The 26,164-nt window shown below is 35.2% G+C and overlaps 1 protein-coding gene across 4 annotated transcripts in view; it reads left to right on the forward strand.

Moving 5' to 3' along the window:
• IMMP2L (inner mitochondrial membrane peptidase subunit 2) overlaps nt 1-26,164 on the forward strand; it is a 495,887-nt gene that overhangs the window by 327,629 nt on the left and 142,094 nt on the right. For 3 of the 4 annotated variants that reach the window (XM_076330898.1, XM_076330888.1, XM_076330919.1), the window contains exon 4: nt 2,316-2,381. The exons of the other annotated variant lie outside the window; for it this stretch is intronic. In XM_076330898.1, the coding sequence (XP_076187013.1) occupies nt 2,316-2,381 (66 nt within the window). The remainder of the gene's footprint in view (nt 1-2,315; nt 2,382-26,164) is intronic. 4 annotated transcript variants of the gene reach the window in all.

The following is a 26,164-nucleotide window of genomic DNA, read 5'->3' on the forward strand; positions in this document are numbered from 1 at the left end:
TATTCTGGCTTCAAATATTAAAAATATTCCTGATTCATAAGAACTATCTACAAGGAATTCCTTGAAGTCTTTCTGATAAATTATGTGTTTAGGTTAAGTATGTCATTACTGGCAGAAAAGTAACCACACTTAGAACAAATACTCAGATCTCAGATTTAGAGTGATGTTTATTCAAGGTCATTACTGTTTTTTGCACAAGGAAGGCAAATTAAGGGAGAGGTCAGTAATTACATTACAATATATACATACTAATCAAGTGAAAACGCTTACATGGGGAATTTCAAAGAACCTTTTGAAAGTAAGGTGTTAAACCAGAACACACTTTTAAAAGAGTAAACTTAAAATTTGTCTTCATTCAGTCTCTAAGAAATGCACAGTTCATCACATACATTAAATATTATTTCCATTACTTAAATTTTATATGAAAATATTACAATCTGAGCCTAAATGAATTAAAAATTAAATCAATTAACAGTAATTTTTGCAAATATTTTTAATTTATAATAGCTTGTAATAATAAAGGTGTGTTGTTTTTTCTTAGACTGTGCTCTGATTGAGAAAGAGAGGTGATCAATGCTCAAATGAGTGTGCATCGAGGCCTGCTAGGGAGCAGCATCAGAAAGTGCTGTGGATAATCCAGATATTTGAATCATATGAGCATCTAAAACTTGATTAATTCCTCCCAAGACTGACATGTAAAATATTATAAAAATGTGTATTCTCAGCCTGATAAAGAACATAAAAGACAAGACTGAACTGGAATATATAACTTTTCAGGTAAAATTAATGGTAAATAAAATATTACTGTACATGATATCATGATTTGAAAATTCCAGTGATGACTAGGGAATCAAAGTATGGTCCTTATTCATGTTCACTGCTCCACACTGCTTTGTGAATTTGATTTTCAGGCTTGATAAACTGTAAAGTGAAACTATTTGATATTTTGAAATTCAAAATTATGCTTCTTGAGTTTTGTTTCATATATTGAAATATAAATATATTTAAAATATTTTGACACACACACAAAACCCCAAACCACTTTTAAAATGTTTGGAATACTTTTTTGGCTTCATATTAAAAAAAAATTGAATAAGCCTGAAACTATTTTTCTTTTTAACGTTTGGAACTGAAAATGAACTGCAAATGCCTTTAGTCATGAAGCAGTGCAGACAAGTTTTTCATCCAGACTCATCTCAGCTTTGCTTTTTAAGGAAATGTAATCTTAGTGTGCTACCAGTTGACCAGAGATGAGCTCAAAGGTACTGGTCTGTTGTGAGGATGGCATGGCCAATGCTTTTAGGTGTGAAAACTGTAGTATAAAGCTCTTGCGATTGCATATCTAGCAGGCTGTATTTGGAGTCTAATACACAGAACCCAAGCATCAGCAGAAAATCAAAACCATTTGTTCCTTCACTGACTTTCCTATATACAAGCAGCAAATAAAAAGAATTTTTTAAACAACATGAAAATACTCTACTAAAGTTTGCATAGTTAAATAATTAAAAGTGAAGAATGAAAGAAAAAAAGAGGTAAAGTATATAGAAAAGAAAGAAATTTTATGGTGCACATATGTCTACATTAACCTGTCAAAACTACGGTAGAATAACACTTCTAATAGTCCTATCTATTAATATGCATCCAGGAAGTTGGAGTATTCAGGCTGGGCATGGAAGTTCAGCTTTGCTTTCTCATAATACTATGTAATGTGTGGTCAGAATCCACTCAATAAAACATGCTTATAGGAAAATAACTTGAAGTGAAAACATGGTATTGCATTAAGAAGCTTTGGATAAAGCTGAAACTTTCAGAAAATTTTACAACTTTTTTAAACTTCCACAATTCCTTAGGCAAGGTTTACCTAAATTAGTGATAGATATTAATATAACGTAGGGAGATTTTTTTTCCCCAAGTGAGTGAATGACATGAATGTTTAAACACAATGTGATGTTAAAGTTTGATGAGGAATTCAGGTTTTAAGACATTAATCTATTTGCCAAGGTACCCTCTTCATTGGCAGTGGGACATTCTACTTTGAATGTTGTGGAGCGTATTTTTCATGATAAAAAGTATGTTGAATATTGTGGTGTTTGTAAGCAGGTCATTTTTCAGCATCTGCTTTTCAATGATGGTTTGCAATGAGAATGATTACAGTAGCTTCACGTCACGGTGGAACATCATGATTGATGCTATATCAAGGAGAACATGGAATCTCCTAATGACTTTAATAGTGTCTATTTCTTTGTGGAATTTCTTTTCGTTTTCTTAAAACAACGGGAACATTACTGATTGTATAACCTTATCCCCTGTCTCAGGTCTCCTAGAAACCCTGAACAGAAGATCATTAAACGAGTGATTGCTCTTGAAGGAGACATTATCAAGTAAGTATTTTAAGCCTTAGTCTCTGAGTCTTTATAGGAATAGTGCAGCTTTTCAGTGGATTTTAAATCAGTATCCTAGACAACAAGAACTTTCTAGTATTTTCTTTCTATTTATTCTTAACAGGGATGTCAGCATTGTACCTGTCTCCTTTTTAATGAGAGGAGAAATGCTACACAAAACTGCTCACTCTCTCATGAAAGGTACATGGGTGCAAATAATGCTTGTTTCTTAGAATATCTCTGTCACGTATCAAGGCAGGTAATTGTACAGCATTTTTCAATAAGATTATAGGGCTGTAATTTTTCATTTAGAGAGTCCAGCTGCTGTTTCATACTGTGGTTACAAATAAAAGCAGGGTTTTTTTAGGGTTGGGTTTTTTAATTTGTTTCAGTTTTTTGTTTTTGTTTTTAATTTATTTTATTTTATTTTTGAGACAAAGAACCCTCATAGATGACTGCCTTCACTGCAGTGTATAGGAAACTGCAGGGAGCATGGTGGAACTGACTTGGAGAAAATTATTCTATCAGAAAAAAAATTGCAGCAAGAGTAGACTCTAGAGTACTTCAAGACTTGGTTTACTCTGACAGATAGACCTTCCTACTGGGGCTGGTTGGAAATAAATTACTAGTAGATGTAAATCAAAAGTTTTTGTGGGAACAGTATTATTTTGATGCAAATGCTTGTTTGAAAGGGTTTCCTTTTCCCAGGTACAGAATAGAATTGGCATAGAACTGGGAAGGTAAATCCCTAGTTTCCCACACTAAGATATGAATGACCCTGGGAGTTCTCGGACAATATGGCAGACTGAGCCTCAATTCATTTAGGTAATGATTCTTGCTCTGGTGTAGTGAATACTTAAGAAGTACTTGGCAGCTGTGGTTCAAATAAAGGATTTGAGTGTGGTCTCAATGAGCCCTAGTTAATAGCAGCACTGGTGGGCTTTTGGGCACTATGGAATATGTCTGTATCTTTTTTTTTTCCCTCTTGCAGTTGCTATAATTTCTGTTTTTTTGAAAAATTCCAAATCATCTCAGTTTGAGAAATGAAAATAAATTCTGATGTTTCTTTTGAAGCAAAAGATCTGAAATAATAGACACTAAGAAGATAACCTGATGTCCAAAAACTATGGACATCTACAGCTAAAACTAGCTATCACTTTAAAGAACTAAAAACATAGGAGTAGTGTGTGCTACTGTGTGATACCTTTTATAGAACTATGCCCTTAAGAAGGTACTTATTCCTTGATGTACTTGATATTAGTGCTGTAATTCATATAAGTGATAAGACTGGTATTCATGATTCAGTATTCCTTATTCATTTCTCTAGCAATGTCAAAAAGAGATAGCAATATAAGGCAACTTCAAGTGTTACTTTTCCCTGTTCTATATTATTAACATATTTGTCTGAATTTTTGAAACTGAATGTAGTTTTTGATAATACAAAAGACATTTAATAACTTAAATTCCAGCTGTAGGAAATTAATTATGCTGTACATTCAAATGCCTTAAGACTCTGAACTTTTCATTAACTTCTGTGGGTGTTCTTGGCCAAATGGACAAAGGTGTGGGGCTTAATAGCTGTGAGAGTGTGTGCAGAATACTGATGAGCCTGTACGTTAGTGAATCACTCATGGGTACAGAAGACTGTACAATGATCCTCGTTTGTCTTTGGTAAAACAGGTTAGATTATTTTATTGATAGAAATATTAATCTCAGTAATTCAGATGTGCATTTTTTCTATTTGAATGCATGAAAATTGTCCCTGAGCCTTTTGCTTTAACTGTAGAAACTAGTTTTTAGCTAAAGAATAAATTATTGGTCTATTATAACTTGATAAGTTTTTATTACATATTATTATCCCTTAATTGTGTATGTGTAGGAAATGTAAGTAATACTTGCCACTTTACATAGCACTAGGGTAAAGCAAAAGCTTAGATAATAAGATAAAACAGCAAAGGTGGCAAGATTTTTCTAAAATATGTATTATTTTTGCATTGATACTGCAAGCATGTATGTGACTATTTGTGACTGAAACAGACAACTGGTAACTGAAAGGATGTGTAGGAAACAAAAATAGAAGATTTAAACTCCTATTTGATGTCTGAAGACAGTCTTTATTACAAACCAAAAGGAATTGGTTTTGATATCTTAAAATTTTATGTCTATAGGTTTTTATATATTGAATTATTCCTGATTGTTCTGGCTCCTTTTTGATATGGGTGAACATGATGCAAAACTAATATATACTGACCTTAGAGGAACATTTGAACATCCTTGTTCCTAATATCAAGTCTTTGAAGTGGAGTATATATGCCTGCATGCTAAAAAACCCACTTCTTTCAGCCTTTTGCTGCTCCATTGATCAATCAGAATTCCTTCTTGCTGAGAAAACATCCAGTCTCACTGCAGAGCAGCTATTTCAGTTCCAGGGTACAGAAAAGTGGGCATCATCAGTTAGATATGGTGGGGTTCTAGCACTTATGGGGCTGTTTGTGGGTACAGTGGTTTTGCGGAGAGGTGGTGGTTATAGAGTTGTGTTGAATTGGACATTTTATCTGGAAGGTTAGTGCAATGTACAAAGTCTATCTGTTGCTCTGCAAATTTTGCTTGGTGTCATGTGACAGAATTAATTAATACACACTTTCAATGGTGAGTCTTCCAGTCTTCCATTGTGAAGAAAGGTTTGCAAATAATTGTGAGTTGGAAGGTGTTTTCATTTAGTGCTCCATGAGATAGATGATCGACAATATCGTCTGTGAGTCTGTAGTTATGCTTTCATAGATGAATGAATTATCTTTATTCAATCTATTTGGTGCATGGTTAGGGATAATTTGTCACAAAAATGCTGTGTTTTCTCATGTTATCAATGAACATAAGTTAGTTAGCATTTTACTATTTGTTAATTACTGAAAGTAATGAAAGATCGAATAGGCAGAGCCATTAGTACCATGGGAAAGGTTCCTTATGTTTTGACTTGAGTCCAGATGTTATGACTCCACAGCAGAAAAATCCTGTTCTTCAGTTCTTCATTTCTAAAAGCATTAAACAAGATAAAAATTGTGACATTTTGAAAATAATAATGACTGACTTCTAGTTTTTGAAAAGGAATGTAGGTGAGAGGTTCATTTTGACCTTTCATTTTGTATTTTTCAGGTAGTCAGACATTATGGACTACATAATACTTCATCTTTTGAAATATGCTTTGAGGGATTGAAAAATGCTACAAACTCACTGAATAAAAATTCTGGCATTTCAATTTTCTGTTCTTGTTTCCAGTCTAGTTGGTAGTCCAGGTGAAATGAGTTTGGTAGTGTCTTGTAAATCCCCGGAAACATGTAGTACATGCCACAAACCTATAACAGATAATTTAATTTGGATAAGCTAGTAGAACTTCCTCCTCAAAAGAATTTAAAGAATAGACAGAAAATCACCATTTATCCCTTGAGAATGAATCTGTAGGTCAGCTTGTATATAGACAATATTGCAAAGTGTAGTTCCCATAGATCAGGTTTTGTTTTGTCTTCCATGGATTCACAGAAGAATTAACTTTAAGTAGAAAATCATTACAATGGTTCCTGAAGACTGTTTAAATGATAATTCTTCCAAAGGAAGCCTTCTCTTAAAAGTCAATATAATCTAATTTGTTAAAAATTAATGTTGGTATTATGAAACACTTTGAATAACTTGAGATGGAACTTATTAAAACTCATTTATCTTAAATGGACTAGTGGAAATTCAAAAATCTATAGCAATCTATCACAGATGAGTTATGGTATGGTTTCAGTAACACAAATAAATGAAGGTTTATGCAAAGTAAACCAAAATTGGGATTAAACTAGTAACATTTAAAATTAAGTCTGTTCAGTAACTTGCTGAACTAATTTGTTTTCTGTCTGTCACAGTTGCACAGGTCTGCAGGAGCTTGGTGTGCCAATTCTGTTTCTTTTGTATAATTGTTTGCTTCTTAATACTGTACCTGATTTAAGAATGATTTGTGAGCCCCTAGGAAGAGTAATTTTAAAAAGTTTTGTCCAGGGATATTGTTAGGCTATTTAGGACTCAGTGTTCTGAGGACTGAGTGGTTCAGAATGATGTTGCATTTAAGTGTTGCATCTTACAAAACTGCTCTGAAGATGTGAATAAGGAAATATTCCTTGTCTCTCAGAGCGTGATAATGCAGAGATAGACCATTATATTATTAGGCTGTAGGTCTAAACCAAGCTCCAGTAACTTTTCAACTTTCACTACAAGGTCCATCATTAAATTGTAGAAGCTATTGCCACAGAATGTTAGGAAGGACAGAGATATAAAGGGGTTCGAAAAAGGAGTGGAGAATTAATAGAAATAAAGCCCATCGGCAGCTATTAAATGCAGCAATCACAGTATAACTTCATGTACTCCTGTTGTCAAGTTCATGCAGGTTGTTATATTTCTTCCATCAAAGATCCCATACTGCCTTAAAATATAACCAAAATCTGGTCATTCTGTCCACTTGTTGGAGAACCCTTTCAGCTTCAAACAAACTGTTCACTACTCCATGCTGGTGTTTGGTTGTTTTTTTATCCTCAGAGAGTAGGTGGCATCCAGTATCCCTTCAGTATGAAAAAGACAATCAACAAACTTTCTTACTGTTTTTTTCCACTGAACTAGCTCAATTTCATTGGATAGTTGTGGCTGCTATTTGTTTTCACTGAGGACCAAGGATCGTTGTCCAACAAAACAGCTGTCTTCATGCAGAGATTCTACTACTTGATAGCAACTTGTGTTAGATTATACCACAAAATTACTGCCTGCCTCTAGGAAGCAGAATAGCCTTCAGAAAAACTCAGACTTTGTCAGTGTTGTGGCACAAGAATGTCTCTATAGGTGATATCTTCAGGGCAACTACCTGGCAGGAATTGCATCCAGACCTTTGACGTTTAATCACACAGAAATAATTTTATGTTCACTAGTGCTGTAGTAAGTGTCTTCTTGTTCCCTCTCCACCCCACCACCACCCCGACATACACGCAGAGACCTCTGATAACTGTTCCGAGGTACTGGTGATGTGGTAAGGTACTCCTTGCAATGGCTCAAAGTTAGAATAGGAAAATGGATTATCAGTAAAAAACATCAAAAAACTAGGAATCACAGTTGATCATGATACACAGGCTACGTTTATGGCTGTATCCTATTCCCTTCTTCCTCAAAGTCTATTGTCTTTGTCTTTGGGTTGTGAGTATAAATCTGTGAGTGTGGGGATCCACATTGACAAGAGTGCTAGTGGGATCGACAGAAATGAGAACTGATTGTACTCTACAGAGACACAGCACTGTCCTCAGAGATTGCAAATTTTGGAACATCTTTCCTTTTGACTAACTAATTGCAGTCTTCAGATAGTTCTGTCTTTGTACTTTATGTATCTAAAGGATGTAGTAGCAGTCAAACTACCCATTAGACGAAAAACTTCGTCTTCCAAAATATTTTTATTTTGTGGCCATGTGCACAGAATGCATATCTCATAGGATTTATGCAGTTTATTTTGCACTACTTGTTGTTAGGTACTGATGGGATTTTTTTTAAGCCAATGAAAGCTTTTGTTAGGTTCCAGCTATACTGCTCTGTCATGACTCTTCAGCATTGATCGTATCCTTGCAAGTTTCCTAAATAGAGTTTCCATTGATTTTGATTCTATTTCCATATGCAGAGTCCTTGCATGACTGGACTCTATTTCTGTAAATGCAAATGATGGGAATGTATATTGGTACAGAGTCTTTTAAGCTATAAAAACAGTCTGACAAGCCCGGGATGAAGATTTTCTTTATCCATAATGAATTTCTAAGGTTCTATAGATCTTTAAGCCCAGTAATGAAGGTCTGCAAAATTTGGCACTCTTCATACTCACTATAAAATATGGAGAAAAGTTTTTCCTTTGCATTAGATTTTGGTTGCCTAATATTTGAGGAAGGTGCATGAAGAGACAGAATGAATAAGAATAGAAGTTTGAATTTCAGGAAAAAGAAGTACAAATGTGCTATCTTTTGTTTTCAGAAAATACAGGATAAAATGATTTTTCACAAAGGCAAAAAAATATGAAAATGCAAAAAATGAAAAGACATAGTTTTCCAGACTAATTTTTTACGTTTTTTTTCCACATTGGAAAGTGTGAGTGTTAATATTATAGCAGTATTTACTCATTGCTCCATGCAGTAAGGTCTTCATTCCTTTAATATCCATAACATTTTAAAGACATATTTTCTTCTTAAGAGTACAGATAGCGGCAGTAAGATTGCTAAAAGATCATGTGTATCATCAATACCATTTCTCTGATATTTCAGTTGGTTTCATTTGTCAAAATTCACTGAAAACAATGGAGTTACAATGTAGACCCAGTGTGACCTCTGGAAGTCTTAATATTAAAGGAAAAAAGACAATGTAGTATGATTCTCTGCAATAACACTAGTTTTCACAGAGTTACTATTCAGACTAAACCCAAAAGTACTAAAAATTGAGCATGCAATTGCAATTGCAATATGTACTCAGCTGCTCTCTATTAATGTGCATCTGAACCAAGACACAAATGCATCTACAGGAGGGAGAGAGGGGGTTTTTTATTATTTCTTCCTTTTTTCTTTTTTTTTTTTAGTTCAATTAGAGAAGCAGCACTCTAAAATGCAAAAAGCAGCATCCCTTTTAGGATGGCATATCTGTGAACACTGTGCATAACGAGTCTCAGTAGTGTTCAAAGACTATTTTAATCTGCCAGAGTAATAAACTGTGGGGAAGTTTTTTAAATGCTCTGTAGGCACCTTGGAGTATTATTTCTCATGGCTTTCAATAAATCCCTGTAGTTATGCAGCCCATGGTTATTGTGAAGTATACTCCAGTACATGCGGGAAGTGTATCTGCAGACACTTATTGCCAGCATTAGCTGTAGCTGTGTGAAGTACCATTCTATCTTGTGCTAATTTATATTATAGTACTAAGAGAAAAGAGGCAGACAAGTACTTTATGTCTTTATCATTGAAAACTACAACGATGGAGAACAGAAATCTGGGGAAGGAGTTGGGAAAAGTACTGTTGAAGTATCATGGCCTGTCTGGACTGCGCTCACACCAGCACCTGAGAGCATGTAACTTTTGCTGTTTTATCCCACCATTGGTCAATTGTGAAGTTCTCTGCAGTGCAAATATCCAGCAGAGTTATGATCACCAGTTCACTTCTCCTGACTGCCTTACACGTGCTGGACACCAAGTAGAGACCAATGTAAGAATGGATAATACGACTAATAGGCAGGTCTTTATTTTCTACAAAATTACTTTCTAGGATGTTGAGGCCTTTTGATAGGTTTTAAACACAAACATTATGAACAGGGCTGTGATACACACAAATGCTGTTTCAGGAAAAGAAAAATACCATTGTGTCATAGACCACACATAGACTTCTGTGTCCAGTTTTGGGCAGGAAAGACATCGATAATCCAGAACAAGTTCAGCAGAGGGCCCCAAGCCCTCAAACTGGTCAGACGCTGCAGCACTTGCCCTGTCAGGAGAGGCTGGGGAAATGGGACTTGTTCAGCCTGGAGAAGAGGAGGCTTTGAGGTCATCTAACAGCAAGCCCCCAGTACCTATGGGGAGGTTAGCAAGGAGATGGAGCCAGGCATAGTGGTGCAGTGGGCATAACTTGAAACAAGAGAGGTTCAGACCAGATAGAAGAATAATTTTCTCCATGAGGATGGTCAGGCTGTGGGGCAGTTGCCAGAGAAGCTGTGGTCTCCATCCTTGGAAGTGTTCAAGACCTGACTGGATAAAGCCCTCAAAAACCTCACTTGGTCATGTAGCTAACCTGGTTTGAGCAGGAGGTTGGACTGGAGACCTCCTGAGGGTTCCAACCTGAACTATCCTATGATTCTATGATATCTTTTACTAATTTTCAAATGCATGACACCACATTTAGAGGAACGTGATCTTTGTTAGAAGCTTAAACAAATGCAGTGTATTCATCTCATTTAAAAGAGAATGTCTTTTGTAGGCTTTTTTTTTTAAAGAAACACATTTGATTTCTGTTTCACTGAAAGTTGATTTGCTGCCAAGACATCAGATGGTTATAAAAGACATGCATACAAGTATAATCATCTCCATGGGAAGCTCAATAGGTTCTTTTTATGAAGATTTTAGAAAAAGTGAGCAGCGATTGAATAAAATGCACTAACATTTAAAAAATCCAATAGTTAATAAAATGCTTTCATGTATTTTAATTTTCACAAATTATTTCCTTTTTGCTTTCTAAGCTACAGTTACAAATGACATTGGTGGTCTGAAATTTGGCACTGAAATCCATCCTTAGGAATTAGAATAAAGGATATGTTTAGTAAAAATGGTCTTTGTTCTGAGCGGTTTAGGACTTCATCTTCTCAACGTTTAGATGGCTGCTTAAGTAGTTTCTGGATAGAAGTTGAGCTCCATGTCAATTCTGATGCTCATCTATATGTATCACATTAAAAGTTCAGTATGACAAGAACAAAGATGGGGGTAGGAGGAAGGAAATAGTATTAAACCCATTTTATAGAAGAGGAAGTCAGGATGAAAGATGGTGGTGTAGGCTTATGCTCATATAAGAAGTGTGTGGGACAGCCATTAACTGCACTCCCTGGGTTTCTCATCTCATAAAATGAACAATAAGTTCCAGTGTTTGTCAACAACAGATTTTTCTATGTGTACTGGAGGGCAAACAAGGTTCAGAACCCGGTAATTCTGTGCACTTTCCTCCTGTAAATCGAAAGGACAATTTCTATTAGCTTGAGCAGTATTAGGATCAGGGATATCGTTATGTTTGCAAATTGAAGGAAAACATGCTGAAACAGAAAAGTCTACTCTGAATAACGTAAATAAATCTTAGTGGTTATTTCATTTTACAGCAGTGCAAAAGTCCTCTCTCTATCTTACTTGAATGTACTTAGGGTGCTGAACTCAGCCAGTGACACGGTGAAAGAGTCGTATCCACCTACCAATAATGGGTAGAAATTATATTGTGAATTAGACTCAGTATGGGGTTGTTTCATTATCTGCATTGTTATCCTGGCTTCGGAGTCCCAAATGATGACTTTTTTTTTTTTCTTTTTTTACTGAATTCCTTTGTCTCCTTTGAATGAAGAATTAAGCAGACTTTCTGTTCATTTCAAATCAAGTAATGGTCAGGTAACTGCAAGTGACTGAGTTGGTGTTTTTTAAAGGTATTGCTTTTCTCTGCTCTCCTTCCATTGCTTCTCTCTCTCTCTCTCTCTCCCCTCCTTCCTTCAGTCCCCCACAGCTGGAGATACTGCTCCCTCATGTGATTCATTTAAGCTCACCATGTGCATGATACCACTCCAGTCTAAAGAAGAAGATTAATTTCCATCTGCACTCATGTGTAGGGAAACAACAGCAGTTGCATCACTTCTGATGCTGTATATGAAAAAAACACAGTTCACCTCCAAAGTGTTCTTCCTAAATGCTCATCTTTCCAATGCTTTCACCTGGGCTCCCTTTTGGAACTGCTGAAGGCAGCTTAAATGAACACCATGTACTTGGCATTGCAATGAGCTGACAGGGACCACATGTCTGCTTACCAACTCCAGCTGAAGCACAGTAACTTCTTAAAATGCGCCAACACTGCCATTTATGATCATCTGAACATACTCTCATAGTATCAGAGTCTCAGCTGGTATGAACCATCTTAGCTCTATTAACGTTAAGGGAAATAGGCAATTTAGTCTAAATACAAATCTGTTTAAAACACTTTTTGGGATAAGAACATATGTAAAGAATACAAAAAATGTCACCTCTTCAAAGATTTATAGTTGATTTTATACATTTCATATTTTTCTGTTGAGTAGAGTAATAGATACAGAATTCTACACAGGATGAACTAATGATGCTTTATCTCTTTTTTTTTTTAATTTAGAAAAATAGTGTAAAGTTTCCTATTTGTTTGCTTCTTTTCCTTATTAGATTTACAACCTGACAAAGTTCTTTAGTGCCAGTGCATATTTTATAGCACTGTTTGTCAGCCATAAGCAATAACTGCCCATGTTTTAATTTGAAAATTTTGAACTTACTGTGTTTGCTATTATGTAAAGCTTGCAAATATATGTTGGCAGAAATATTAATTGTAAATTGCTCATTTAAAAAGATTGCCTCCATAGTTTTGCACTGCAAACTGATCTTGAAATGAGGGCCTGAATAGTTCACAGTAGCTTAACTAATAAGGTTTTGAAATTGATCACCCCAGTGGTTATGAGATTCAAATGAGAATAGGAGGGAGAATGACTATTATCTTTTTTCGTTATTATAGAACTGACTATTGTTGACATTTTGCTTCTGTGAAGTAAATTGTGTGATGAAAGTGTAGTGTATTTTGGGTATAATGGGTAACAAGTCATTAAGCGGGGTCTCCAGCATCTGTGCATAGGGGAGCCAAAAATATTTTCTGCTTTACCGTAGTCTGTTGGCAGTGATTGCACAAATAATTTCTGCTCGCTGACCATTATGCCACAAGCTTTTTAATATGCAGCCAAAAATATATTATGATAAACTCTATGTCATGTATTTCTAGAACTTAAGGTATATCCCAGATAGATAGCATTTCTAATGACTAGGTTTCAATTTTGTATATATAGCAAAAATAAATTAGTATTTAATCATTTATTATAGCATGAAGGGGAGCAAGTGATAAATGCTGAAAAAGATTGTGATAGGATTTGCTATAATTGAAAACCAAAGCATAGTGCCTTACTAGTAGATGTGGGAGTCTAATAAGTGATGGACCTCTAAAAGAGATAGAATAGAATAATGGATGAGGAAATCAATGAACAGATTAGAAATAGCTACGTACCTAAAAAAGAAAGGTGACCTTTAACAGATTTCAGGGGACTGACTTGGTGATTGGCTAAATTAATCACAGTTCCACTGCTAGTGCAACTTTCTGTGCAAAAACCCCAAAATTGCCTACATGCAACACAGTGGAAATGGATGGCATGTATAATTAAAAGTAGCAGTACCGTGTGTCTATTCAGGAGTATTATGGAGCATGTCTTGTCATATTTCCAATATAGTATATGTAAGCCTGATCATATTTAAAAGAAGGATTTAGATTTCGAGTAATAAAAGTCATTCTACTGTTTCTAAAGCTTGTGCAGTAGTTAAAACTTTAATTAAACAGGTTTTCAAGAATGGGGAATAGAGACTAAGTTCATAAACCAGAAGATATGCTTTGTAAATGAAGAAGAAAGCTAATTAAGCCAAGCATAGCAGCATAATATTAATTTTTAAAAACACTTCAAGCATATTTGTAGTAAATCTTGTCACAGCTATTGCATATTTCCTAATGAGTTATTCTACAGTTTAGATTCAGCATCTATGCTGCCAACGCTCCACAGCCAGGTAAAAAATTGTATCTTTAGGCATTATGCTAATGTTTATTTCAGCACAATTAACTCTTTGAGCCCAATTGATGAAAAGAAAAGGGCAAAAATTACCTAAGGAATTTTTAGGTACCAGAATATTTTTCATTCCTCTAAGTTTTATTCAGCTGATGTTAATTCTAGTTTCTTTGCAAGGAGACAGAGGTTAATATGGAGCGCTTGTGGATCTCTATCAAGAGCTCCCTCACATGGGATAGAAAAGGGCTAAATTTTGTCATAGGTATGGAAGGCAATTAAGGGAATTAGTGAACTGCTACATTTCCTTCCATATGAAGACAAAATTCAACTACATGTTTTTACATTCTCAGATTTAGATAGTTAAGTTGAAAGCACTTTCTGATGTTTGGCTGCAGTGTTTGTTTGCGCTTCTATGTTTCCTCAAACTATTTATCTAAAAAATCTTGAACATTATGAATTATTTGAAAGATGTGATAAACCTGTTAGGATGTTGCTTCTTTGGTTGAGTTTCTGTATTTCCCTAAAGAAAGCTTTACTTTCCTGACAGATTACTGAGAGATCCCTAATTCTTGTCATCTTCTGCTGGGAAATATTGATGATGTTTGAACAGATTCAGTTAGATCAGCTTTAGATATGTTCTTTTGGGATCTCTACTACATAGAATCTGAAAATTTGGGTCAATTTTTGAAGTAATAACAAATGCCTGAGTACTTTTTAACAAAACTGTTTCCCTCTGTCAATTCAAATATTGCTTTTTTTCCGAGAATATAAAAGTATAGTTAATATTTAATTTTTCATAATTAATTTCCTTCTTGCTGGGCCACATAGACTTAAACTGTTTCACTGTTACAATTAATAGCATCCTTAATCTTCTTTCCATCATTCATCCTTGAGATTACCCAAACATGGGCAAAAATAGCAGATATATCAGGAATGCTACATACATGTCTACTGATTTTTGCAGGCTTCTTAAAATATGGTGTATTCTCTGTGTTGCTCAAAGGCTGAGCAGACAGGCTTACCTCTGAGGTCCATAGCTGATGGACCTAATGAAAAAAATAACTTCCTTTGAAAATTAAAAAAAAAAAAAAAGAGAGTGAGACAAAGAAAGAGAAGAGAAAGCTACACCAGTGGCCAGCCAGAAAGGAAGAGACTGGGATATCTCCAGGCAAGACTCCTTTTCCCATCATTTTCTCCAGTGCCACAGATATTCCTCTGAACACTTCCCACAGTGACTATAGAGTTACAGCAGGACCAACTCCGTCTCCCTGCTGGTTTCTTTTACATGTTAGTGCTGATCGTGCTGACTGCAGCACATGGATGAGGTGCAGATGTTGCACTCATTTAACTGGTTGTGAAGCTCTGTGCATGTGTATTTCTGGATATTGCTTCTGGGCTATTTAAATAATAATTGTCTACTAATGTTATCTACTAAGCTCTACATATTCCTGACCATAAAGTTATAAACCAAAAGCTACGAAGGGAGAGATGAAAGAGGGGCGGGAGAAGGGGTGACTTAAACATCAGTCATAATCCGTTCTCACGAGAAACCCAACATCAGAGACATACCAAAGTCTTGCAATTCGATGACGCAAGGCCATGAGGACAAGAGCATTTGGGAGTACAAGGTAAAAGTATTGCCACAGCAGCCTTGGGGTATATCAGTGAAAGATTACAAAGTCAAAAGCAGACTTCAATGCTACCAGCAAAAGGTTACAGGACTGTAAATGGAAAGACCCTAATGTTACAAACCTTAAAGCACAGAGCAACATCTGTACCTTTCATTTCTCTGTGGATAATGTGAATTTTTACGATGATGATGAAAAAGAAAAGCCAGACCATTTCATAGGTAGTTTGAGACTCATTATTTAATGTGAAGACTTAAAAATTCTGCATGGACAGAACTAACCATTTATAGTAGAAATACCTGCATCAACAGTTAACCAGCTAGTGTAGTGCAGTGTAGTGTAACTCATCCTATAACCCCCTGTCTTTTCTTTGAATTTTTAGGAAATTGTTTCTGTTCTCCCCCCCACACACACACCAGCCCTTACCCCCCGTGTTTATGTATCCTCTATACATTTTTGTACCAGTGCTAAAGTCAGTCTGTAAGAGCCTCTGCATAGGTAATTGTGTTCTGTTCCTGTGTATCCTTTGATGTACATAACAGATTTTGAGGAGTCTTTTAGAAATATTTACAGATCTGAATACACTATCCCTTCATACACAGGCATGTGAAGATAATTTTGAACATGCCAAGATATGTTGGACGTCTACTCTTTGGCCCACAGTTGTCTTTTACCAGAGTTTAAGAAGTTTCTGGCAAGTTTCATCTTTTAGCTGCTCAATTCTGTTCCGCTGTACTTAACTGTTAGATGTTGACTTGTTGCCAGGACAAGGGCAAGAGATTAACAAATGTTGCTGAAGGATGGTTTTTCCTTCTTCTCTTAGTGGCTACTTCTTTAAGGGTTGAAATAAAGTGTTTCCTGCTATGAGCACTTTCCATGTTGTATATTCAGTGTGGAAAGAAAATCATGTAATTTGTATTTGAAATTTTTTAATCCAAGGTCTTCTATAATAAACCATTGAAAGTTGAGTGATGAATTTAAAAAGTCTTTCTCTACAACCTTTAATTTCCAAAGGAAAACTGTAAGTTTTACAGGCTTTATAGGTGGGATTCAGTTGCTTAAACATACCTGTCTAGTGGCATTTTAGATGTCCTAGTTATCCTGTCTGGTCTTATAAGCTACAGTTTCAGAAAGGCACAGTTCTCTTGAACATTGTGTTATAGCTGCCCTTGTCATGAGGATGTCTCAGTAGACTACCTAAAATAGCACCAGTCACTTATGTGTAGGCACACGAGCCACTCTTCATAACAAATTAGATGGTTCATGAGAAGCAATTAAAAATATCATGCTGAAGTTTTGGCAAACATCCAGCAACCTTTTGGGGCTTAAATCTTTGAGTCATTTACTGTATAGAAATTGTTCTTTGAATTTTCTTATATGTACGTGAAGTTAGCTTAAGGATGGTCTACATCTCTGGAGTGTAAGGAGTACACCTTTAACAGCAATGAGTGAAAACTATTTGTATTTGAATCATTCCTTGTCTCCCAAATATACTCACTGGTTGATATTTGAAGAATGGTCAATAATAGAAGAGTATCCCTGATGTTAAGCTATGTGAATAGCTTCCAGTGTAATTGTCTTGTAGACATTATTTAACATATGATGCTGGGAGAACTGCTTTGTTCTGGAGAAGAAATTTGTATAAAGCACTGGCTGTGACAGTCTACTGTAAGGACAGAAAGTGACAAGGCCCTGTTTTTGCTAAATTTGTAAGCCCTTCTAAATACAGTGTACATGGATTTTCAATTTGGATCTAGAATACATAAATCTACTCATATAAATGTATTTTTATATATATGTATAAATGATGTATACATGAATGAGAAAAAAACCCTGCCAAATTTGTCAAGAATCAAGAGGTATAAGATAGGTCTGCTGGGAACAGAACTGAAAAATAGATTGAAATGAATCATGATTCAGCTATTCAAACCTAGATTCTGTGTTATCACTTTACAGGCAACTGAAGCTTTCAGTCTAAATATAAATTAAGTGTATAATATATGCTTAAACACACTGACTTTAATTACAATAAATTCAAAACTTCCGTTACTGACTCGAGACAAGTTCTGCTTAGATTAAATAGAACCTGATTGGAAGAATAAACTTCATGTCTCTAAAAACAAGGAAAGATTTCTAAGCTGGTGTTCTGAAGTACCTGAAACTCTCCATCTGACAGTCACAGCGGTTGGCAATAAATGCAAATTTGAAAACAAATTAAATTGAACAACTTAAATTGTTTTGCTTTCCCTCTTATTGGGCTTTGTTTGGTAAAGTTATACAACAAAGATATTGTCATGAACAGGACATCTCTGAAAACAGGATTTGCATCCCTGTAGATCTGCAGAAAGACTGAAATGTTTCACTTATTCTGAAAATTAGAAATTTGCCAGAAATTCCCCCTGAAATTCAGATTAAATTGAGCATAGCTATTTTATTTTCAGTTTTTACCTCAATTTTAAAGTATTGCACAGATACAAGTGTGATTTGCTACAATAGTTATTTCTAATGTCAGACATGTAAACATCATCAATTGTGATCACCCTGCAAGGTTCTGTGCAGAGAGATTGTTGGATAGGTCAGCAGTTGAGAGATAATCAGAATCATTAGTCATGTTTATTCCCTGTCAGCTTTTCAGATACTGTAATTAAGTTAGGTATAAAGATCTTATTACCGAACGGAGTCTGTAGTCCCCAGTTGAAGATGCAATACAGCGTGAATCTTGAATTCCAAAATAAAACCTGTGGTTCAAATTGGAGCTTCACAAAAGAAATCGTGTTTGCAAAACAGAATGGAGTTCCAGTTTCACACAGATGTATCTCCACTCCCTCTCAGCCGTGTTCTGATTATACTCATCTTTGGATATTTAAAATAAAATTAGTCTCAATTTCTGACCAAATCACCATCAGTTACTTTTAATGTTGTTTTAAAAGTTTCTTAAGTCTTGACTACATGAGTCACCAAACCACACTCACATCAGCATAATATCAGAATGCCATTAGTATCACATTATTGGCTACAGTAGATCAAAGCCCTGGGTAAGTTTAAAACCAGCTGATTTCAGACAGACAAAATCCAGTTAAGAGCTGTATTATCATGAAGCTCTGTCTGGCTGTGCTGTAACCCAGACATTCAGACTGTCAGAAGGAAGAAGGGGACCCATTACCAAAAACTAAAGAATGCCAAATGTATATATAGAGATAAATGCCAGGAAATTATTGTTAAGTTGCAATAGTTAATGTGCATTAAAGCTAGTGAGAATTCCTGAGAACATTGGCTGATAGAAAATTAGGAAAGCTCTTATTAAGTCCCCAAATTAATAACCTTGTGTTTTGTAAATTTCTCCAAGCTTTTTGAATAGTCACACTGTTGTCTCAGTCCTGTTGCAAACATGGTTTCTTCTCTGCTGCCAGGAACAGTACTTGTAATTTTGTCCTTGTGAAAATGGAAAAGCTAAACAACAATGACAGTATGAGGGACTGAAAACCTGACACATTTCCACAACTCACTAAAAATAATAGGTGCAGATGTCATTTTTCTGCTCTTCTTTGGAAGATGGTCTGGAGATTTGTCACGGTATGGAGCATCTCCACAACCACTGTATTACATCTTTTGGGCAATGCCTGTAGCAGAAGCAATAGCAAATACAATTTTCTCTTGAGTCTTGACAACATACTTTGATTTATATAGATATTATGAAACAGTAGTTTCAGGATTTTGATATGTTACTGAATATATGATTGTATAATATACAGTTAATATAGCTGTAAATAATTCATAGCTGGTCTTCTAACACCTTCTATTTTCTGTGGTCATTGCTTTAAAAAAATGTTGAGCCGTAATCTTGATAACCCCGGTAGCAAATCTGCAAATACATCAGTGACTCTTCCAATATAATATTCAAGTTAAGTAATTTTTTTACGTCTTGTCTATTTTATTACAGTGGAAATGCACAAAAAATAAATTAAACCAGAGACTTCTAGAGTTTCTAGCCTGGGGGAAGTATATGTTAAGTAGTTAATTTATGTTTATTTCACTTCATTTAGAGCTGTGTTTTTTCCTGAGATTTATACTGCATTGTACTGGGAGATAAAACGTATGTTTAAGAGGCTAGTAGTAATAGCTGTCTGAGATTGCCCTTCCACCAGTGTCTACTGACTTCTAGAAGTGAATTAATGTCGTTATTAATGTCTAATATGCTATAGCCTATGACAATAAGTATAAGAACATATTTAATCAAATGTACTGGAGAAGTTTTTAGTTCCACACGTCTCTCAACCACCTGTATCCTGTTAAGAACTAGATAATCAGTCTTACTTTGCATGACTCTGATATATTCCATATATTTGTTGGTATAATCAATGTAAATCAGTCTTCCCAGATGTAAGTTCGATAGGGAACTACCAATCTGTATGTGATTTTACGCATTGTTTGTCTAAATGAAAGATCCAGAAGCAAGATTTTGCACTGGGAACATTAAGTAGATTTGATCCCCAAACTAAGGGACTTCTTGTCAGTAAGCTGATGAAGGTATGGCACTGACATCTGTATAAGCTGGAGCTTTTTTCCTTGCAGTACATATATGTTATCAGTAATCCTCTTGGAATTGGAGATGCTAAATTCAGTATAATTCCAATGAGTTGGTATTCAAAACAAAACAAGGTATAATAGTAGCTGACAATACAAAAAATAGGAATATAATGTTTTTTCCCAGTCCGTAGCATGGATCAGGGCAAATCTTTTCTCCCAGGAACCTCCATTAAAAAATATCCAGTCAAAGAATCCAGCTTCTCTTAAAACAAAAAAATAAAGAAATTAAAATTCAGAGTAGACTATGTCTTTCCTGTACTGATGCATCAATATAGGTAGTCTATAGTCAGAGATTATAAGGTAGCTTGTCATGTACTTTTTACTTCACAGAGAGGCATCGTTCTTGTCATCACATTTGTCATGAAAATTGCAAGGTATAAGATAATTGGCTGGAGTTGTTTGAAAAGAAAAGAGATTGGATTGGGGGGGGATTTGTGTAACATAAAGTGAATAGCAAGCAGGAATATGATAGTTTTACAGAAACTAAATTTAATTACTTAACAGAAATATCATTTTAGGACATGGTAGATAATTATTCTGTTCAATACAGAAATGGAGAAGCCTCAGCAAGAACAGCAGGTTGATTTTTTGAATGCACCTAAAAAGTGCACACAAAGTGGATAGATGAGGGAAGGCTGAAGGAACAGGAACATTTAGAAAATATAAGATTGATAGAGGAGATCTGATAACAATTTTCAATATGTAAAAGTTTGCTACATGATTGATATGATTAACTACTCCCCATAGTTTTAGAAGACATACGCGATTAGAGTAAGTGTTTGGATTAAACTGTTAAGAGTTATGCATTAAATATTAGGAATAATTTGATGACTAAAGGATTGTTATGTACTACATACTGTTTTGTGCAAGAAAGTTGTGGTATTTCTGCCACTGGAAGATTGTAATAACAGGTTAAGCAAACTTTTGAAGAGATGGTTAAATTTCATTAGACTTTTGTTTGTTAGATTAAGTGTGAAAGCCCATAGCATAGATACTTAATGTGGAAAGATTAGTCCCACCCTATGTCATTTTTGGGTGAGAAAACAAAATTTGGATGTGTTGCTTGGACTGTATTTTCAAGATGACTTGACCTAAAAATTCTTCTCTAGGAGGAAACTCATGACTCCATTAAAATCATCAGAGCTCTGGAAATGTATGTAGAGTAGAGTTAGAAAAGAAATGGTGTCTAATCTACATAGCATGTATGTACCATAACGCACCCCTTGTGTTTGCTTCTGTGTAGCTCACGCTGTGCCTCCTTTCTAGCCTCTGTATACTTGGTTTTTCTTTCCAAGGGAAGAAGGGAAGGAGAGGTTAGGAGGTACTTGTGGGTCTTGTACTAACATAGGACTAGGATGGACCAGGGGTGATCTGGAAGCCAGGAAGTGTTCCTGAGACCTACGGTTTGGCAATCGGCTGAATCTCTTAATTTTAATAGACTAATGGGCTAGTTAGAAGCCCAGAACTTAAAATACTATGTACCACAGAGGAAACTGAAACTTCGAGACACAGAGCTGCATCGGTTAAAAGCTCCCATAGTAAGGTAATAAAGTGAAAACAGAAGGCTAAAGTATAAGGTAATTTCTTTCCACAATCACAGCCTTGAAAAATGGAAAACCAGTCATGGTTTTCAAGTAATTTTCATCAGTTTTCAGTGATTGCAGTTGGCAATGCAGAGAGAGCCATTTAAAGAGGGTCTAGATATAATCTTGGGAAGCAAGTTAGTAACTTAAATTCCAATTCCCCTTATTTATTTTGTCCTCAAAACATATGGAGATTTTATTATATAAAAGTATATGTATATACACAGACATATATTCAGTAAGTATAAAATATATAATATATATATTATTATTAGATATGCTTTTATATCTGTATAATTACATATATATAATTTTATGTATGTGTGTATATATATGTACATAAAATTGTGTTCACAGTTGCCTGGTGGTACCCATGGCTGGAAGAGCAGGGCTGTCTACTGCCATCATTGCCATTTTAAGGAGAGTTCAAAAGGAGTCCAGTCTCATTGGAGACAAAGCTACAGCAACTACTACAGTCAAAATGATGAGATAGAATGGAATTTAAGTCTACTGTAGCCAATAAATTTTATTTTCTCTTCCTACCTGGGAGGAGGAGGAGGAGAGAGCAGAGCTATTTAGAAGAGTTTCAGTGCTTTTACATGCATACATGAAAAGCACTTCTCCAGGCAAGAGAGAGAGGAGAAAAATTTAAGCTATTTGAACATTTTCTGAACCTGCTTATCTCTTGCTTTCCCTCTGTTTCCCTAGAGATTTTGCATGTCAGTTGTTTCCTCAGGCACTGCCCCTTTTCTTCCTTTGTCCTGGATGCTGTTGGAGGAGGAGCCCAGGGAAAATTCTTTCTGGACAATAATCATTGTAATAAGTAATAGTGTTAATGGGAGAGGGCACGTTGTGCATTGAACAGAAGGCCTAATTGACCATGCAATTGCATCATGTCTCTCTGTCTAGTAACATCCCTTCTTTCATCCTGTTAGTAACTCCTAGCAGCTCTACACTCCCCCCAATCTCCACACCACTTTTAAAAGAGACAATGATAAACCATCAGAAGACAACTGTATTTCAAGATTTTTCTGTCATTAAAGATTTCACCAAATAAAATATAAACATTTCCATATATATGATTATTTTCTTAAGTCTATTAGTTTTTATGCAAATGCAGTGATTTCCTTGGGATAAAGGTGATTCCTGGTTCCCTCTTTTTTTCCTCTTATTACCTCCTATTCTTCTCCTACAACTTTCCCTCCTTCTTCCTCTAGTCACAGATGCAACAGTTTTTTGTCAACTTTATCTCTCTCTCCTCTCTGCTCTTTCATGAATTTTTATTCTTCGTCCTCTTTTATTTAATCTTCTGAATTTTTAGTCCTGTTTATGTGGCTCTTTACCCTCACTCTGACTCATTATTCTTGTCTGTCTTAAAGAAACTTGTCCTTGATCCCAATTGTCTTTTTAGCATGTGTCTCATTTCGCTTAATCTCTTTTTCTATCTATAAAATAACTGAACGTTTGTGTTTGGTTCTTTTTTTTTAATGTGTCTCATGTTCTCGGCCTACTCTTCTGTCATAGGCACTCTCCAGTTTGATTTGCCCATTCACCTGAAACTTTTCTCACCAAAGTCTTTCTAGCCAAATTTCAAGACCATTATTGTTCTTATCTTCTTTGATATATCAGCAACAGTTTATTTTCTTCCTTGCATTCAACTGTCCAAGGTAAAATCTTGGTCTGCCTCCCTGACACCTTCTTGTGGATGTGCAGTCAGCAATTCCCATTCGACATCTATTCCAGGGTTCTTATTTGCCCTACATCCAGGCCGGTCTCGCTGTTTCCTTTCTCAGTGTGTGTCACACTGTCCCTGTGTTTCAACTCACTTGGGTCAACACACCAAAATCCACTGCATGATTTTGTCCGTCCTCATATCAGGCTGCAGCCTTCTAGGCTCTCATCATAAAGAATATTTCATAGCTCTAAAATGTGTGTGTGGGTTCTGTGTCTCTTCAGCAGTAAAAGTCTAGTAAAGAGTGAGTATCTTTAGGCTTGATTACTGTAGCTCTGACTTCTCTGGTCTTTACAAATGCAAATACACTATTTTGTTTTTGGGGGCGGGGGTCTTAGAGAGGGGACTTTGGGACTCTTCTTGCTCATAGATTTATCTTGTCACCTCTATTTCTTTGGGTCTACCCGTAAATTATCTTGTCATGTTCAAGTTGCAAATCATTCTCAAGACTCAGTTCTTTCTTCATTTTCAGTCCTTTATTATTTTCTGCATTGTCTTGTAGTACACAGAACCTGGCGTCTGCCTCTTCTCAGCCTGAGGAAGAACTTCCTCTGACCACTAATTTAATAATTCAAGTAAATACTGTCTAGTTTCTTTGAAAAAAGGTAAACCTCTGTAAATCCATTTGCTTAGCCGCTTGTGACAATCTTTATAATATTTGCTACTTTATAGAAGATGCTTTCATATTGCTTTTTGTAGTGATCTTGGTTCTTTGTATGCCTGTATACTGATTTGCATCCAGTGCAACTTTTATACTTTGATTGTAAACCTCTTGGGACATAATGATAGAAAAGCTGTCATAGTAATTTGAGATCTGTTGCAGAGATTCTAGAGGCTAGTATGGCACAAATAATAAATACCAATAAATAAGGGCTTTATTTGGTCACAATTACCTCCCTGCATGAAGTTTACAATGTGAATCTGACCTATATAATTGATGCTCTGTTTATATAGAAAGCTTAAAGAGTCTTTTAACACATAACTGTTAGAATTTAGATATACTGCAGCTTGAAATAGTTAAAATAGTTTCAGAAAAAAAAAAGGTGTATTTCTGAAATTCTAGATAACACTAATGGTACATTACCCTATAGTGCTTTCTTTTATTTAATGCCTTTCTTCATTTTATGTATTTGTCTCTGTTGTTTTTGAAAATCAAATCTATCCTTTGGTAATGTGATTTGCAGGAAATGAAGAATAAAGCACTACAAATGAAGTGCTTTTAAACAAACTGTAATTAATTACATGTGCAAATGCATTGACTAAGTTTGGGTTTGCAATTAGATAACTAATTATGTTGAAAATGGCATAGCATATTTAAATAGATGCCGGTGCCTCTGGCTTATCCAGTTCTCTCTAGGCTGTTATTTAAATATGCAACTATTCTCTTGCTGTTAGGTATCACCTGTTATAGTTTAAAAGCATGGTTGCATGCCTAATTAGACATATAATCGTGATGTTTACATATGCAAAATATAAAATCTTTGTATTAATTTAAGGTACATTCTTCTACTTCACAGAAAAGCTGTCAATCAAATGCTGTACAGAAGATCTGTTTATTATTGCAACATTTCTTAAAAAAAAAAAACTTTTCCTCACTATAAACTACAGAATCCAAACTGTGTTTCCTTGTATAATGTCTAGCAGCTACCTAGTTAGTCCCTCTATAATTAGGCATTCAGCTACCTGTTTAAACCTCGTTCCAACCTCATTCCATCTTTCAAGGTAATTGTTTATAGAAAGAAGTTTAAACTACCCATAATAGGAATACTTAGAGGTTTTTAAGAAAGGGGATAGACAATTATCTCTCAGAAATAATGTAGATCCAGTCTAATTGCAAAAGATAGAATGAGATGAATCATGTCACCAGCATATGTATATGAATCATGTCACCAGTTTCTTAGACCTTTTTCAAATGACTAGATACATTTTGCATGAGATGAGAACAATACCATTCTTTTTGTGTTTAGTTGTTGGCTTATAGGACATGAAGACCGTATTTTTGGTAAAGAATATCAGAGTTGTCAGAACAATCAGAATTAATGGTAGCTTCAGGGATTTTTTTAAGCAGAATTTTTTTATATTAATGGCCAGATAAATTGGATTCTAAATAGCAAATATCCCTTTTGATAGCCATTTCTTTGATCAGTCTTCCAAAAGAGAATACTGTCTACTTGTTTATGTTCACATTAACAGAAGATACCTGTGGTGTTCAAGACAAAGTATACAATTTTAAGATACTGCATATGCACATGTGTGAATTATTTCTGTTAAGATACACCGTACTGATTCCTTGTACAGTGGTGGTATTTTCATTGTTTTAAAATGAAGACAAGTACTCACTTAACATTGTGTTTATTTTAGCATTACATTTAGGAGAGAAGCTGAGGACAATATTTTGATTTTAAAGTTGGTCTATGGAGGACATAAGAACACCTTCTATATAAAAAGCATAAAAAATATTTAAAGAGCTAGCTTACCGTTATCAATTCACAGGCAGTGCTGGAATAGTAGAGATCACATCAAAAACTAGTGAAGATAATGTTGGGCAGAACATACACACTTCAGTATGAATAATTACATCATACTATTTCAATTAAGATGCAGTGAAAATTAACTAATATTTTTACATAGTTTTGTTGTTAAATGCAGCCTGAGAGTCTTAAAATTGAACTCATTCTGCATATATTTTTTCCCCCAGGGAATGGTTCCAGAGCAGTTCTTTTGTTTGCTGATGTACAGCACAAAGCAAACAAAATTCATAAATCATACTGACTGAAAACATCAGTCCTGATTGCTACTTAATGAGGCTCTAATCCATTTTGAACAGTGGATTTTTTGTTGTTTTTGTTTTGGTT

Source organism: Aptenodytes patagonicus, chromosome 1, assembly GCF_965638725.1.
Source record: "Aptenodytes patagonicus chromosome 1, bAptPat1.pri.cur, whole genome shotgun sequence".
In the NCBI taxonomy this organism is placed as follows: Eukaryota; Metazoa; Chordata; class Aves; order Sphenisciformes; family Spheniscidae; genus Aptenodytes; species Aptenodytes patagonicus.